Genomic DNA, 18,301 nt, shown 5'->3' with positions numbered 1-18,301 from the left:
CCAGCACTACTCCTGTGCAGGCAGCAGAAGGAGCATAACCGGAGAGGGCAGCAAAGCGATCATTAATCGAGAGGGGAGGCAGAGGGAACATGACTAAAGTGGGTTGCAAGGGGATCATCCCTGGAGAGGGCAGCATTCTCCCTCTGATGTCCTCTGTGGTCGTGCTGCCTCTGCTGCCATCTCCAGTATTGCTCCAATTGTCCTCTCCAGTCATGTTCCCTCTCTTACCCTCTCCAGCAATGCTTTCTCCACTGCCCTCTCCAGTAAACGTCCGGCACTCTGGTGCTGGTTTTGCCTGCGTGCTGAAGGCGGAGTCAGTGCGTCCCCGGGTTCCGCAGCGTCACAACGTCTATAAAAGCCGGCGAGGCGGGGTTTAGCGATAGATGGCGGACAGCTAGCGGTCAGGAGAGTGACTTCTGGACAGAGTGTGATGGTGAACGCAGCAGTGAGAAAAGCCCAGAGATTCCGACACTGGTATCCGTTGTGAGGGTTTGTGTTGAGCGCTGCAGCTGAGGAGTGAATCGGAGGACTGACCGGAGAGTGTGGCGGGCTTTCTCCGCGCCTTCGTCCCGCTCCAAGTTTGCCCTCGCGCTGCTTCGAGTCGCATCGTTAATTGGTGAGTCGGGTTTTCCGTTGGATTTGGTTTTCTCCGCTGTTTGAGGCCCGCTTCATTTTCCCCCTCTGTTGGCCCTGAGGCTTTTGGATTGGTGGGAGGGAGGGGGTGGGGGCACCCAGCTTTTCTTCGCTTGACTTCTGCCGCATGCGGTGGTGGCGACTCCGGCGTGTTCCGGAACGATCCGGCTTCCATTCATTCCGTCGCCTGGCCTGGCCGGCCGGCTGGCTCGAGAGCTGGCGCCGGCGCAAGGGGGAGCTCGCGAAGACACCGCTGCCGCCTCGCGACCGAGCAGCCAGATAGTCAACGCGCGTAGGAGCTCGGGAGTGGCCTGGACTGAGTGTGCGCGGAGTGAGAGACGTTGGAAGGGGGAGGCAGGAGGGTTCAGCCTATTGACTGAAATGAGGGAGGGGGAGTTTTTTGACTTGGGGAGGGGTGTCTACTCACTAGACAAGGGGTAGTTACTGGTGATGAAGAGAGGGGGATTGTTATATGGAGGGTTTGATTTCCACTGGAGGGAGTGGGTCCCTATGAATTTGGCGGTGGTGAAATGTTAGTCAGTGAGGGGCTGCTTTTTGTCTGGCTTGGGGAGGAGAGATGGGCGATGGAGGGGACGGTGCTGAGTGAACTGCGCGTCCGGTTTGAACTGAAATGGGCGTTTTGTTGTTGGCGCCGTTATATTTCCTGTTTACCCTTTCTGAACGTTACAAAGAGGCGCCAAAAGGATGGCGCTTTAAATTTTAAGAGGGAATCAACCGTGTGTTTAGCGCTTTACAAATCATATTCTTATATTAACCACTGCTATTTCCACTACATTGTAACTTCTAAATTTTGTTAACATCGAGTCGCAGTGTCTGCCGACACGATTAACAGGCATAACTTAGTTTAAACCATATCAGCTTTCAGCTAAAGCAGAAAATTGCAGTCGTCTTAACTTTTTTCAATTCGCCGACTTACATGAGTTAAAATTACCATATTAACTTGAGAATGATATGTTAAACAATCGTTTCTCACGATTAGCTTTAAAGTTTCATTTCTGACAGGGACGGGCACACACTGTATTTTAAAGTAATGCTCTTGAAGAGAAGAAAAATGAGTGTTCTCAGCCAATTGCCTGAACACTCTCTTTTTAAGTTCCTCCTAACCAAGCTTTTGGTGACTCTGCATTGGCTTAAAAAATTTCAAACAAATCCATCGAAGATTTTGGGACCTTTTCTCTGTTACTAATGAGTTAAATAAATGTTATATTCTGTTGAATTTCGAGGACCTTTTGTAGTAATTATTTTAACCCCATTGAAGATCATTAAATGAACTTTCTGAATTGGTTTGTTGTCAGTAGTTGGCTAAAGTTTCTCCTTCACACCCTCATGCTTTCAAATAGAAAAACACATCGAGGCATTTCTGAGGATTGGTGAGAAATGAATGCCAGATGATAGAGACACGACCCAGAGCTTGGGCGAAAAGTTATTTTTAAAACTGGACAAGTTCAGCAGGGAATTATCAAGTTGTCCCAGATTCTTGAGGGCATGGCCCTCATGAGAAGAGATGGTGCTGCTAATATGTCATAATCAAGTACTTCAAGTTTGGAGGATGTAAACAGGCTGAAGGCCATGCAATGTTATTTTAGGTAAAAACAATAGTTTAGTTGGTGTGGGTTTGGCAACTAATGTAGCTCTTTGAAGGCTATAAATCTGGGTGAATAGTTTGAGCAGCAGATAGTAAGTGCAAAATTTTGAGATCTGCTTGTGAATTGTGAGGGACACGTGAGTGTGATTTCGCCTCTGGTTCCAGTAACAACATTAGCAGTATCTCGAGACACCAGCCTTGGTCGCAGATTATCAAGTGGTTTGCTTCTGTTTAGGATGCTATGTGTTTTCTGCTGTTTGTTGCTACAGTGTGGTTCCATGGATGTTGGCAGCACCCGCTATATTTCCTGATAGGCTTATTTAAATGGGCTGTTGGATTGTGGAGGTTCATTGCCAAGGCCAGTGCCACCTGACATCGAAAAGCGAGTATTTTCTGCTGGTGTGGCTGTGATCAGAAAATCCAGCTATTTACTTTTTTTTTCTTCCTCCCATCAAATGTGGAAGCTTTTGGTCTTTGTGGCTTGTGACTATGGTAAGATTGCCCAGAAGTGTTCGTGGGCAACTCATTTGGAAACTGTTTGTTTTTAAACTTTGCATTTTATTTCTAATAATGACTATAGAGTTAGGTAACTTGAGCTGCCTCTTTTCTGCTCGTCAAGCTGTGGTCCCCTTTTATAAATGTAATTCAAGTCTTTTAAGATTTATAATATAACTTCATTTTGCTGCCTCGACTTCAAAAAAAAAAGAGCAAATTTTTGAAGTGTTAACCAATCTGGATTTGTGATGCCTAATTTTATCTTGTTTTGAATTCTCTTAACTGACTCCGCTGTTGTAGGGATGAAATGTTCGTCTACTAGACTTTGAGGTGGAGCCTTCGCTTCTGCTTGAGTCCAGAATCTGAAATTGTGATTTTGTAAAGAAGGATATGATGAGTTAAGGGATTTATTGACATGTTGTGCTTTTAGTCTCTGTACTAAAGTTTGATTGTCAAATATTCTTCCACATTGATAATGCGTCCCCTTTGCTTTTCCACAGGATGAAGAACATCCCAAATCTGTTGGTGTGTCTACAATGGATTTCGCTTCAAGCCTTCTAATTGTTGACTGTTGTAAAAACTGTGCAAGACAGACTATTAAACACAGTGGATAGCAGTTACTGCTGCACAATACTTGAGTGTAGTGCATATTAATCTTCATATTCTATTTAATCCAGTTATTTATTACATATCCATATATTTTATTACCTTATTTTGTACATTTAAGTCTAAAGTATTTTTTTACAACAAAGTACCTCGAAAGCATTACAAGCCCGAGTGACCATGGCGATGGATGAATACATATGGATGGTTGTAGTTGGTTTCATCATTGCGTTTGTTCTGGCTTTCTCCGTGGGGGCCAATGATGTTGCCAATTCATTTGGGACGGCAGTTGGTTCAGGAGTTTTGACACTCAGGAAAGCCTGCATCTTAGCAACCATCTTTGAGACAGTGGGCTCTGTATTGTTGGGTGCCAGAGTCAGTGAGACCATCCGTAAAGGAATAATTGAAGTGGAGATGTTCAACTCGACTCAACAAGTGCTTATGGCTGGCTCAGTCAGTTCCATGTTTGGTAAGCAACACTTGGTGAACTTGCTTTTCCCTTGCTTTCCTGTTTTGTCCAACAGAAAAGGCGATGCTTGTGCCTCAGCTTTGATCAAGATTGTGTTTTTTCTAAAACCACCTTGGCTGTTAAGAGTACTGTTTAATAACTCTAAATATTCCAGATGATGGCTGTTCAAGTTAATTTTGGAAATGAAGTGATTCCAACTGTATTTCTGGCGTTTGTGGGATCATGACATCAAGAGCAGTATTTTCCTTTTTACAGGTTCTGCTGTCTGGCAGTTACTGGCTTCATTTTTGAAGCTCCCTATATCTGGTACTCACTGCATTGTTGGTGCTACCATTGGTTTCTGTTTGGTGGCTACAGGTGCCCAGGGTGTCAAGTGGTTGGAGCTGCTCAAGATTGGTGAGTTTGCAACTTTGGTTGATATATGGCTTTGAGTGCATTTCAAATGTGCAATGTCACTTATTTTCTGTTTTTAATGGGGAAAGCTAAGTTGTATAATCAGCCCTGTAACCATTCTGAGCAAGTTAGTGGCCTGGATTATTCAACAATCAGTGTTTGCTGTCTAAAGAAAACAATACCATGTCTGTAGAAATGCACTGTGCTGGTAAACTCAGAGTTAGGGGTTAGGCAACAGTACTCCCTATTGTCCATTTAAAATAGCACATGATGGCTGGCCCCCTGAGTTGTTGCTGTACTACAGAGTCTATGTAATTGCAATCTCATGAAATATGAATATCCTTTACACTGAAATGGTTGAAAAAAGATGTTGTTGGAGAATTTGTAGGCACAAGCCTTTAAGCCCAAAGTCATACGGTCAGAATAAAACTGCACGGAAACAGGCCCTTCAGCCCATCGTGTCTGGCCATACAGCAGCCACTATTCTGATCCCATTTTCCTGCACTTGACACATAGCCCTGTATGCCATGGCGTTTCGAGTGGTCATTTAAATACTTGAAATGTTGTGAGGGTTCCTGCCTCCTCCACCTCTTCAAGAAGTGTGTTCCAGATTCCAACCACCCACTGGGTGAAAACATTTTTCCTCAAATCTCTCCTAAACCTCCTGTCCCATAGGCTAAATCTATGTCCCCTGGTTCTTGACCCCTCCGCAAAGGGGACAAGTTTCCTCCTATCAATGCCCTTCATAATCTTGTACACCTCAATCATTTTTCCCCCCCCAGCCTTCTCTGCTCCAAGGAAAGCAACACTAGCCATTTCAGTCTCTTCGTAGCTGAAATGCTCCAGCCCAGGCAGCAACCTGGTGAATCTCATCTGCACCCTCTCCAGTGCAATCACATCCTTCCTATAGTGTGGTGACCAGAACTGTACACAGTGCTCCAGCTGTGGCCTAACTATTGTTTCATACAGCTCCATCATAACCTCCCTGCTCTTATATTCGATGCCCCAGCTAACAAAAGCAAGTATCCATCTGCCTTCCGAACCAGCTTCACTACCTGTGCTGCTGCCTTCAATGATCTATGGACAAGTACACCAACATCCCTCTGACTTTCTGTACTTACTATGGTCCTATCATCATGTATTCCTTTGCCTCGTTCGTCCTCCCGAAATGCATTACCTCACACTTTACAGGATTAAATTCAATTTACCACTGCTCTGCCCATTTTACCAGCGCATCTATATGGTCCTGTAATCTAAGGATTTCCTGCTCATTATTTATAACCACCAATTTTCGTGTCATCTGTGAACTTCATGATTTTTCCAATTTTCATATCTAAATCATTAATGTACACTACAAACCACAAGGGTCCCAGCACTGATCCCTGTGGTACGTCACTGGTCACAGGCTTCCAATTGCAAAAACAGCCCTCTAACATTACCCTCTGCTTCCTGCCAAGAAACCAATTTTGTTTCCAATTTGCCAAGTTGCCCTGGATCACATGGGCTCTTAACTTTTTGACCAATCTCCCATGCAGGACCTTATCAAAAGCATTACTGAAATTATGTATACTACATCTACTGCTTTACCCTCATTGACATATCTAGTTAACTCCTCGAAAAATTCAATCAAGTTAGTTAGACATGATCTCCCCCTGACAAAGCTATGCTGCCGATCCCTGGTAAATCCCTGCCTCTCCAAGTGGAGATTAATCCTGTCCCTCAGAATTTTTTCCAGTAACATCCCAACCACTGATGTTTGACTCAACAGCCTGTAATTACCTGGTTTATCCCATGACACTTGAATAATGGTACCACATTCGCTGTCTGCCAGTCCTCTGGTACCTCTCCTGTGGCCAGAGAGGATTTGACAATTTGTCCAAGCCTCTGCTATCTCCTCCCTTGCCTCATATAACAGCCTGGGATCCATCTTGTCTGAGCCTGAGGATTTATCCACTTTTAAGCCTACTAAGATAGCTAATATTTCCTTCCATTCAATGCTAATATTTTCAAGTATATCACAATCCCCCTCCCTGATCTCTACACCGACATCATCCTTCTCCATAGTAAACACCGTTACACTCCTATGCAACCTGGGGAGGGACATGTTCCTGAGCCATCACCTCCATAGTACAGTTCATAGTCTGTGTACATTCAGACTCAAAGCCACATACTGGTCAGTCAAACTCACTTCGGTGATATGGATACAGCACTTCATGTGTGCTTCTTCCCCAACACCCCTTCAGATCAGTGCCAATCAGAGTTCCCCACTTAGCCACATAAACCCTTTGATCTTCCTTCCACCACTTGCTGCAACATAATTTCACACACCCCTTTGTCCCTGTAATCCATCTGTGTCATTCCACAATCTTTTCCAGTCCCTGAATTCCTTACACTTTGCCTTGTCTGTCTTGAGTGACCACCATCACCATCCCACAGGGATACTTCCCTGACTTTCTAGGTCCCCTGCCTTCCCTCTGTCACCTGTAACTTGCTCGTTGTGATATATAATTTTGGGTGGGGCACTGATGCTTCAATGAATGTGTACCCAGTGTTCTTGAATACTTGTTTGAATTTGACCCGAACCAATCCAGCCACCTACCCTCATGGAAGTATGTAACTATCCTGTCTGTGCCCTGTGTCTTTCCCCCCTGTGTTAGTGCGCCTGGCTCCTCCCATACACGCAAGTGAAAGATATCTTGATGCGCCCTTCATCCGTCTGTCCTGCTCCAATCAGATTATCACAGCCCTAGGGTATGTCCTGTCTTGTGTTCCTGGTTCGACTTTGCTTCTGCAGGAAAAGAAAAGACAACAGCACTGCTCTGAGGGGTCTTCCCTCCACAGGTCAGACTTGGGTTATTTACACAATCAGTTATTATCTCCACAGGTCCACGGCACATCAATTATGGACCATTTCAAAATCCCTGATGAGTGGATTGAAATGTGGACACTGTATATTTCTAGTTATTCGTGTTTGTGATGACCACAGCAACTGAGTTCACAGTACACCATGATCCTGAAACTCTGCACTCTAACTTTTCATTTTTCCATTTTTACAGTGGCTTCTTGGTTCATCTCACCACTGCTGTCTGGGGTCATGTCAGCAGCTGTCTTTTACTTTGTGCGTTTCTTCATTTTACACAAGGTAGGGGAATCAGACCATTTGGGTTAATGTTACTAAATGATATGATCTGGTTCAGACTAAGATGGCTTATTGAAGTTGGTGCTAAAAAAAAAAATTTGTCATAGTTATACAGCACACATAGAAACAGGCCCTTTGGCCCATCGTGTCTGTGCCATCCATCATGCACCTCAATTCTAATCCCATTTTCCAGCATTTGGCCCGTAGCATTGTATGCTTTGGCATATAGAAACATCAGATACTATTATAGACTTTGTTAGCATGCTGCTTAAATGCAGCTTCAGGCTCCTCTTAGTTGTTGGACTATGTGAAACTGAGCTGCCAAGACCTGAAGTACAAATAGCAGTCTAAATTGGGCCCCCTTTATTGCAATTGGTGTGATACGGACATGCCATAGATGACCTCAAAACTCTGCTGGAAGATGGACAAGCACTTTGCTTGCTACTGCTTCGCATCCACTGGCAATTGATTGACAGTGGGGGGGTGGGGGTGGCGGTGGTGGTGGGGGAAGAGAAGAGTGTTGTGTGTGTTGGGTGGAGACAGGTTGAGTTCTGCTGAGGCCACCACCTCCCCATGTGTCCTCTCAACCCTCCACTTAATATAACAACACACTCGTCCAGGTTGTTCCATGTGTTTGGACTTGAATGACACTGCTGAGGTGAAAATTAGGTATGAGCCCTCCAGACCAATTTCAAGAATTGCACAACAAAACTTCTGATTTAAGAGCTTTTAGAGGAAATAAAAAGAAGTCCTCTTAAACGACATGCTACTATAAGCAACTGATAGCCCAGATTACAAACTTGTTTTCATTTAATAAAATATTGATAACGTGTTGCATTAATTTTTCATTGCAGTCCTCCCAATAGCAATGGCTTCTGTTTGCCAAGATTTTCAAAAATCAGTGTCATCTTCGATCACTTTGAGCATTTCTGACCTAGATTTCCATGGATTCATGATGAATCTGCTGGTTGTCTATCCCTCCAGTTTCAATTTTCAAACCAGGTTCATGTCTTAGCAGATTTTTGCTGTATCAGACTTCCAAGAGCAAGTGTCCCCTCTCTGTTTTGAGGCTGCATCTGCTGGTTCTTGTCTGCCTTCAGAAAATAGTATAATTTTTCTGGACTCCAAATCCAAAGTCCAGCAGTCTGGTTTCAGAGCCTTGTGCCTTCCTTTGTTGCCACGTGTTAACATGTGCTTGGAACATGTGCATCTTCAGAATCACTTCATTGATGACCTGAAAGTCTGAGGGCAAAGCTCATTGTTCTTAAGGTGTTAACCCTGTTGTCTCTTTTCCAGTACTTTTTGATCTGTCTTGTCCTTAAGCAGAGTGGATGTGAGATCATCTGACCAAGACTCATCTTAAACTTGTTAAAATCACAATTTTTAAACCATGTTACGAAGGCCAGCGTTCTTAACACTTAACAATGGTAAATTCAAGAGGTCCTTATTTCAACCTTTACTCCCTCCATCACTAATGTGCAGCAGCAGTGTGTACCATCTATGTGCTGCAGCAACTTACTTGGGTTCCTTCAACAGCATTGTCCAAACCCTCAACCTTTGCTTCCTAGCAGTGTAACAGCAGCAGACCCATGGGAAAACAACCTGCAAGGCACACTTCTTGACTTGCAACTATATGGATGTTCGTTAACTGTTGCTGGGTCAAAGTCCTGGTACTCCCTTCTGAATAGCACTGTGGGTGTGTCCACATCCCAGGAACTGCAGCTGTTCAAGGAGGCAGCTCAACACCATCTTCTGAAGGGCAATTGGGGTTGGGCAATAAATGCTGGCCTAGCCAGCAATGGGCACATCCTGTGGCATATTAAAACAAATAAGTGTTGGAGATGGTTGCTGGTAAGTAGGTTTTGTAGAGAAGCAACTGGCAACAGTAATAAAGCTGGTAATTCCTTATTTCCTTCTGGGCAAAATTTTTATTTCCTTCTAAAATACATTAGATTTGACTTCATGTATGTGTAAAATATTAAGTGATGGGAGGCAGCTTTCGAATAATGCCATGGACTAGTAAAATATGTTGCCGTGCAACCTGCTACAAAATGCTTAAATGGATTTGTGGAATAACATGACTTAATAACCATAGTAAACTGTTACTTTGTGTTGAATTAAGAGATTGCTCAAATTGTATATTTTTTGGAGTAATACATGGATTTCAACCTTCAGAAATAGTCTTTTTCACATTGCGAGGTCAGTTCATCAATTTCAAGTTGTTCTGTTTGTATTCTTAGATCATGGTTCATGCCTTTGGAATGCAGTTTCTTCATCTATTTCTCTCAAATCCTAGTACACTGTGGTCCTGAACAATAAACATCACAATCCATTCTTAAAATCTGGCTTTCTTTGGGTGGAAGATAGTTGTTACTGTAGGGTAGAAACCTCCAGCCTAGGAAAGGAATAATCGATTAAAGATACTTGTCATAATGGCTGCCATGTCTCCTAATTTGTTTCGGGATATTAATTAACTTAACAGTGATGGGCCTCCCAACATTTGGAGTCCAGGCTTGCTTGAGAAGGGGGACTTTGGGTGAATTTCATGTTCTTTCATGGGATGTGTGCTTGCTAGGCCATTTCAGAATCAAGCACATTGCTGTGGGTCTGGAGTCGCATGCAGGCCAAACCAGATAAGAACTGCAGATCTCTTTCCCTAAAGGACATTAGTGAACCAGATGGGTTTTTGCAACAATTAGTCATTTCATGGCACCATTACTGACACTAGCTTTCAATTCCAGATTTTTAAAATTAATTTTAATTGCAATTAAATTCCAGTTGTTGCCATGGTGGGATTTCAACCTCTGTCCCCATCATATTCGCCTGTGCCTTTGAATTACTAGGTCAGTGACATTTGCTCTATGCCATCATCTCCCCTGAAAAGCTGCCACACTTGTGGAAACCTTTATTTGCTTATCAGTGATATTGTATTTAATTAACTGTTTCAGTGCAACTGTTTATCCTTGATATTGGTCACTCGATGCATGTCATTTTATGTATTTGGCCAGACATTGTCTGCTTTGCAACAAAATACTTCGTTGCTAGGCGCAAAATTAAATTGCTTCCTGATAACAGCCAGCAGCCAATCTTATTTTTAAGCAAGGTTTCTGTGGTTACCTTGGTAAAGCAGGGTGTGACTCCACTCTTATTTTCTCTATACTCTTAGTGCTATGACACTTCAAGATATCTACTTTTCTGTAATTTTGGCCTCTTGCACTTCTCCTGTTATTAGATTCATCATTGGCATCCATCAATCTTTGCAGTACTGCCTGCAAGGCAAGTTTGTTTTGTTAAATGTGGAGCTCAAAACTGTGCATAAAACTCCAGGTGTGGTCTTACCAAAGCCCGTTAGAATTATTCTAGCAAGACTTGATTGTTCTTGACTCCAGTCCCCTTGGAATAAAACCCATATGGCTTGCTTTGTAACCTGCATGTTTAATTTGTCTTCCTTGTGTGAAGACACCAATGTTTGACTATTAGCATTTATTAGTTGCACAGATGGTCATCTTGGCTCGGCTTTAGATTGGTTTGTATTTGTAAGTAATGTCTTCGTTTTTGAAACTTAACTTAAGATCATTGTGTTGCAGGCTGACCCTGTGCCAAATGGACTCCGAGCCCTGCCTGTCTTCTATGCCTGTACAATTGCGATCAATCTTTTCTCTATCATATACACAGGAGCACCTTGTAAGTTCTAAGCAACTGAAATGCTGCAGTTCTTTTTCTAATATGTTGAGTAGGTATCAGTACAAAATGCACTTTTCATTCAAATCAAGGTTCATGGATCTTATGGCAGTTTGCAATGTAGATTTTTGACAGATTACATCACTTCTGTGCTTATTCATTAATGGAGTTTAATCAAGTGTAATAGTAACTATTTCCTTCTGAAGTCAATAATCCTGATGATGCAACTTTTAGGTTGTCGCTTTTTTGTTGGCAGATTTGGTTTCACTTTTCAAATGTTAGTTTTACTCGTCGCACTGAACCTGATTGAGGAGTGTGTGTGGTGGAGTGTGCCAACTGGTGAATCAGGCAGTATTATAAAGTTCCATTGAACACGAGAGTAACTCCTTCAATCTGGGTCTGAGCAATAGATGAGGTTATGAATATCAAGGTGTTCCTCTTGAAAATCCATTTTTATGCTGCTGGTGTGTGGACAGCAAGTTTAACTTTCCATTTAGTATCTTTGCATTTAAGGATATGGTTAAGGAGTGAATTTTGATCATGGTGAGAGAAGTGTCCTCTCTCCTTGTAGTTCTGTTGGGACACTTCATGGATAGCAAATTCCAGTGATGCAGGAGGAGTTGTTGACTTTTTGTTAAGCTGTTTTTGTCAAAGCCACGTTAAGATTTTTTTTTTTTTGGTATCTGGAGTTTCACATGTTAATTTTAGGTTTTACATTTTTTTTTTTGTCCGAGATTTCAATTGGTGCCCATGCAAGTTGGTTTTTTCCCATGGTTTGCTTTGGGAGGGTTAGCAATGGTGGCACAACAGAGGCCACCTTCGAACTTTTGATTTCTAAAGTGAATCTTTTGTCTTCGTAGTGTTAGGGTTTGACCGATTTCCACATTGGGGTACGGCGCTGATTACTTTGGGGAGTGGTGTGATCTGTGCACTTTTCATCTGGTTCGTCGTCTGTCCCAGATTGAAGAAAAAAATCGAAAGTAAGTGAAATTTAGAGACCTCCACGGTGAGTTTTCAGGTGAGTCGGCAGGGGCACTGGAGGTCTAGGCTAATGAGGATTTGTTGAGTAATTTGTTACTCCCTCAGATTTTTATTGAAATAGTTTGTCCACGTTATGTAACTGCTATTAAAATTTAAGCTTTATATCAAATCGCTTTGTAAAATTACTGTTTATTTTTCATACATTTTACAGGCAACGTTAGCACTGGACTTGAATGTAGTTTTTTTTTTTCCCCATCTCCTCACACCTTCTCCTGCTCCAAAAAGCTGGGAAATGTTCGTGGAGTTGGCCTTCGATTTTCTTCAAGGATCTGCCCATGCTTAGTTCCAATCATGTGCTCATGTTTGGAAGCTGCTGTAGTTGATATGTACTACTGCTCACTTGACTCTTAAATTGTTGCTTTATTCTTTTGGAGACAGATGAATACTATGTACCTTGTTTAGCAATTTGTTTATGTACCTTTAACTGTTGTGGTTTACGAACCAGTAATTAATTATAACAAATCATGGAATTTAGTTGAAACAAGCATGATGAATCTTAATTGACAGTAAATTGAATCCAAGAGCAGGCACTGCCTCCAATTACTGCGATAGTTGGCAGTTGTATGGACGTTCTGACTGAAGTAGCTTTATGTACAGATAGCTTATTGCTGGAAATGATGGAATGTAGCTTTGTGTGAAGCCAAATTGTAGTACTTCGTACTGTACAATTTGACCAGTCTGATTTCAAATCGACAGTGGCATGCTAACTGTTTTAGTGGAGAGTTAAAATTATATCTGAATATATTGCAACAAACTAGCCTGCAAGCTGATGGAGAATCAAAACCAGAACATGCTGTAATTACATCAGGTCAGGCAGCATCTGTGGAGATAACAAGAGTTCCTGTTTGAGGTCTGACCTTTCATTTAAGTCTGCTGTAAGTTTACTGACCTGAAAAATTAACAATCTTGCTGTCCACAGATGCTGCCTGACCTGAGTATTGACCGTGTTCTGTTTAGTTTGATTTCCAGCATCTGCAGTGTTCTGCCTTTGCAACAAGATGCAGAATGTTGTATGCTTCTAATCACCATTTTAATGGGCTGTATACTGTCCCTAGTCTTGTATACTGAAGTAGTGGGAGAAATTGTGCTTTGAGTGAAGTCATGAACTGGTTTTATGATGCATTTTCCAGTTTGTTCAATTTAAGTGTTTCAGAAATTGTTTTCATGACATCTGAATTGGGGAGATTGCTTCTTGAACTCAAAAGCCTATGTTTCTCTATTTAAGGCAGAAGATGACTTGATCTTTTTGGTATTCGCTTTTAACAGGAGCGGTCAAAGCCCGTAATCAACACAGCACTGTACTGGATAAGAAAAGTGATGATTACTGTTCAGTACTTAAGGATGAGATGGAAGAGTCTCATTTGAAGGTTCTGTTGACTGATGCAGCATCTGAAACTAAGACTCCTCTGACTGATGAAGTTACTGCTGTTGCACATGCCAAGCAGAATTTGGAGAAGGCAAGTGGAAGAATTGCTTTTATTGGTGACTCGGCAGAGGATGTAAGGAAAGATCGTGTCACCAGTGGAGAGTTAAAGGAAACCAATATAGACCATGTGATGAATGGTAAGATATTCGTCAGTGTTGCAAATGTAATCTTTGAAGAAAGCCTGCTGGTACACCTAAGTGCATGTCAAATTGGATTGTTTCTGCCGGGGGCAAAATATTTTTGTGTAATGTATTGATTTTTAGGAGCAGCTGCAGACAAAGTTGGTTTCTCATTTGTTTGACAGACTGAGTGATATGAAGCTAGCACCATCTCTTAGGGGATGGAAGTTGGAAAAAGAAGTTTCTTTTCCTTTTAGAAAAGGCTTTATATCTTTGTTTAAGTAATCTTTGGAATTAATATTTTATCAAGAAACAAGGTTGCTTATGTTCTTTGAGTTAAGCACTTAGCTCAAATTTTAAGTATTTAAATGGAGGTGTCAGTTTTTGTTTGAAAAGCTGTAAACTTTTATCAGACTTCTGATTCCATGTTGAACTTGGGTATATTGCTTGCTTTTCAGTATATCAAATGGTAAATTTAAGCATTTAGCTGATTACTGAATAGCTTAGCTACTATCCATCTTTCTGCTTAAGGCAGTAGAATCCTATCCATGAACTGGCTTGCAATACATTAAAGCATTGTTTGCCAGAGACACTCTTGGTTTTAAATGCTGAATTCATAGCAGTTTAATGTGGGCATATCTGATGCACTAAGAAAAATGTTTACTAATCTGGAGGCAGCTGTGCTTGATGCCTTGTTAATTGTATTCTATTCATGTCTGTTGTAGGGACCATGCAATTTGGAAGCAATGATGTGCAGTTCAACCAGGTTATTAGTAACCAAACAACTACCAATGGCTACAGTGGTCACTATCACACTGTACACAAGGATTCAGGATTGTACAAAGAGTTGCTTCATAAGTTGCACTTGGCCAAAATGATCGACTGTGCTGGGGAATCAAATGAACCAGGCAGCAGGCCACTGCGTCGCAACAACAGTTACACTTGTTACACCATGGCAATCTGCGGCATGCCTCTTGATTCCTTGAAGCCCAAAGAAGGGGAAGCAAAGGCAGAGGAGATGGAAAAACTGACAGCATCTGGTTTGGAATCGAAGAAACGTATCAGACATGACAGTTACAGTAGCTATTGTAATGCTATGGCTGACTCTAACAGAAGTGATGAGGATGAAGGTGTGAAGCTTGAAATTGAATTGGGAGATCGTAAGTGCAGTGATGGGTCTGTGGAGGAATGGAGAGAGCAGGAAAAGCCTGAAGTTGCAATACTGTTTCAGTTCTTGCAAATTCTGACTGCCTGCTTTGGTTCCTTTGCTCATGGTGGCAATGATGTTAGGTGAGTATTTTTTGCATTTGATTTCTGACAAGACATTAACTGGGTTTTTTTTTTTGTCCTTTTTCAAATGGTTTCTAAACGTGGTAACCAGCTCCTAAATTAGCAACGGGTTGCACGTTTCTTAGAAGCCAAACATTTATAATGTAAAAGCAAGCAAGTGACCAACTTGTGCAAGTTGGTTTGGCCAGGTGAATTTCCGATTATACTTGGCTGTTAATGTAATAGAAGTTCCCAAGGGGCTTCACAGGAGTGTTATAAAGCAAAACTTGATAATCTGCCACCTGAGATATGAAGGCAGATGCCTTGAAGTTTGATCAATGAGGTAGCTTTTAAGGAAAATCTACAAGCAGCTAAGAGGCATAGGGCTTGCCTGTGTTGGAAGCTGAAGGAACTGCTATACATGGTGGAACTATTCAAATTGGACATGCATCAGGTGACAGAATTAGGTTGTAGGTAAAACCTGGTTCGGGTATAAAATTAAAGCCCGACCTGACCACAGCCAGCCTGAGCCCTTCAATTTATTTTTCTTGCATGACCTGACCCAGATATCCTTTCTGTTATGGCAGCAGGCTATTACTGCAGTTTGAGTTTTGGGGATTCATGGGTAAGCCTGATCCCGTGACTTCCTGGAAGCAGTGTCCAACCCGACCCAAGCCCAAATACTGGACTCGGAATTTCGACCCAACCCAAACTCCAAACGTAGTCGGGTCAGGTGGCCAGCCTTTACTTGTAGGTGAGGTACTGCTTGTCCTCAATACGCACCTGTTGTAGGAACAATATTAAGAGGCATCAACAGGATGCAAATAAGTTTCATGGGCATCTCTGGTATAAAGTTTTGTAGTTTAGAGCAAGGTTCAACACCAAGGCTTGTTGCATCAACAAGGTTAAAAGGGAACTGTACAATTTTTTGGTTTGAACCTCTAAGTAAACAGTGATAGTTTGTTCTCTAGTTGGTGAATCGGAAATGCAGAAGCAAAGGCTCTGTAGCACAGGTCTCTGCAATGTAAGCAAAGTTGGAAACCTGGCGATGTAAGGACATGGTGTGTTATACCACAAGTTTGCAGAAAGCAAATTTGAAAGAGAATTGGATTCATAGTTTTCAATATCATATTAACTGGAACTAATATTGGCTGGCCTTTTACTCTTGTCTCAATGAAGACAAGTGTGACATTGACAGATTGGTGAATTTCATTATGTGTGGGTTATCAGTTTGTCTTTATTTCACACGGTGCAATATACTTGATACCTTTTTTGTTCTTCAGCAATGCAATTGGTCCTTTGGTTGCTCTCTGGGTGGTTTTCTACACGGGAGATGTTGGCTCAAAAATGGAAACACCAATCTGGCTTCTGTTGTATGGAGGTGTGGGCATATGTCTTGGTCTGTGGGTATGGGGGCGGAGAGTTATTCAGACGATGGGCAAGGATCTGACACCAATTACTCCCTCAAGGTAAGCAGTTAGTCTTTTTAGTTAGTACCATTTTTGAATATATTCAGTGAACTTGAGTTGATATGATCCATATTTGTGTCCACTATGGTTGGACTCCAATATGTTTGCTGACATAGCATTTGTCATGCTTTGTTAAATGGTTTTTAGTTTTGTAACTCTGCAATCTCCAGATTAAGGAATTAAAAAGGTAATAAATTAAAATACTGAATTTCTGTACATAGTTTACCATGAATCAATATGTTGTAAAAACTTGACTTAGAAGTTTAAGATCAGATTAGTTTTCAAACTGCTTGAAGTCGAGCAAGTTGACCCTTTGCCTTTTCAGAAACACAAGTTTGAGACTCAGCACGAGTGGATCAAGTTAAGTTGTTTCTGTGCTACTTCAAAAGGCCTCGAAATATAGCATGAAAAACGCAGCCCTAACGACACCAGAGTGACTTCATTTTTCACAATAGCCAGCCCTAATGGGCCTGGCTCTTTAATGCTGTGGACCCCATAACTCTAAAACTGCTGTTCTGAAGCAGGTTACTGAACAGTTCCATTGCATCAGGGAAATGTGGTTTAACATTTGCAATCGTTGCTTTTGATAGCTGCAGTAATAAATCAAACAAAGTGCTTGTTAGCACAAGCTTTTCTGCTGTGAACTTGCACCAAATTAACTAACCAGGAATTGACTGCACTAGGCAACACTTGGATGACCATTGTAAGATTCATCCAGTATTCCAAGCATTTGATATGTTTGCATAGTTAGCAAAAGTTTGATAAACCAATAGGAAATTAAATTCTAATAGAGAGCAATTATGTAGCTTGATACCATAACAAATGATTTACTTTTACAGTGGATTCAGTATTGAATTGGCCTCTGCTCTTACTGTAGTGATTGCTTCCAATGCTGGTCTTCCTGTCAGTACAACACATTGCAAGGTGAGTGCTAATGTTTGCAGCTGCACAATGTTTTGTAGCCTCTCAATCTGTCCAGTTGTTAAAGAAAATGTTCCTGGACTTAAATACAGCAACCTTGCCTAGGACTATCCTGAAGTTGAGTTGAGATTTGTAGCTTACATTTACGCCCTGTGTCTTCACTGTCTGGACTTTAGGCACCATATTCACCAGTATATGCTGTGCAGGCACATGAAACCTGAGCTACTGTGATGCATTAAATGCTACTTAAGGAGGAATTCTGTCAAATTGCATGTTAATTAACTATTCCTTCCTTTTGCAGGTTGGCTCTGTTGTTGCTGTTGGCTGGATGCGTGCAAGAAAAGCTGTTGACTGGCGCCTCTTCAGAAACATCTTCATGGCGTGGTTTGTTACAGTCCCAATCTCTGGTCTCATTAGTGCTGCCATTATGGCTTTATTCAAATATGCTATTCTGTGAATGTGCTGAACAACCGCCTAAGCACCACATATATTCAGAGCAGTGTTGTGGTTATGACCCTGTGCTTGAGTAGAACAGTATGATTTCTTTGTCAAAGTACAACGGCAGTCCAAAAATTATTACTTGAGTCTTCAACATCAGTATGTGTTTAATGCAGAGCTTAACCTGGCTGTTTGCTGTAGAAATTAACTTGTTCAATTTTACTTTATTTTTGGTCTTGGACTTTGCTAAATTACTGTCAATTTGAGAACGATTGTCAACTTTTTTGCTGTATAGTGAGTTTATTACTGCATGTTTTTATTTAACCAAGGCGGTTTGCTATTTAATACTGTGAACTAAGAGCTGGAGGAATTTGTTTCACATGTAACATTTTAAACCAGTATCCATAAAGCACAGGATTCTGTTTTGAGCTGCTTGGGTGTCCACTTGAGGCAATGTAAATGTACCAAAGAGTGGGGTAATCAAGTGCAAGATGCAAAATATGCAGTTGTTTTTACCAAGTCTTCCATTTAAAACTGAGAATCATTTGTAATTAAGTGAAGTTACATGTTCATTAAAGACTAGCACGCCTTGCACTACC

General features: G+C 41.6%; 1 protein-coding gene and 1 long non-coding RNA gene across 3 annotated transcripts in view; one reads left to right on the top strand and one right to left on the bottom strand.

Annotated features, from left to right (window-relative positions):
* LOC137357102 (uncharacterized) overlaps positions 1-923 on the bottom strand; it is a 25,215-nt gene extending 24,292 nt beyond the window's left edge. For both annotated transcript variants that reach the window (XR_010971136.1, XR_010971135.1), the window contains exon 1: positions 229-923. This is a non-coding gene — a long non-coding RNA (uncharacterized lncRNA). The remainder of the gene's footprint in view (positions 1-228) is intronic.
* Positions 370-18,301, top strand: LOC137357101 (sodium-dependent phosphate transporter 1-like). Its single transcript, XM_068023132.1, has 11 exons — positions 370-616; positions 3,235-3,806; positions 4,062-4,202; positions 7,256-7,341; positions 10,926-11,022; positions 11,880-11,999; positions 13,327-13,623; positions 14,331-14,895; positions 16,158-16,343; positions 17,183-17,267; positions 17,566-18,301. The coding sequence occupies exons 2-11, from the start codon at positions 3,518-3,520 to the stop codon at positions 17,719-17,721; spliced, it is 2,022 nt and encodes a 673-aa protein (XP_067879233.1). The 5' UTR covers positions 370-616; positions 3,235-3,517; the 3' UTR covers positions 17,722-18,301.

Source organism: Heterodontus francisci, chromosome 47, assembly GCF_036365525.1.
Source record: "Heterodontus francisci isolate sHetFra1 chromosome 47, sHetFra1.hap1, whole genome shotgun sequence".
Classification (NCBI taxonomy): domain Eukaryota; kingdom Metazoa; phylum Chordata; class Chondrichthyes; order Heterodontiformes; family Heterodontidae; genus Heterodontus; species Heterodontus francisci.
This window is presented reverse-complemented; position numbering and strand designations above follow the sequence as displayed.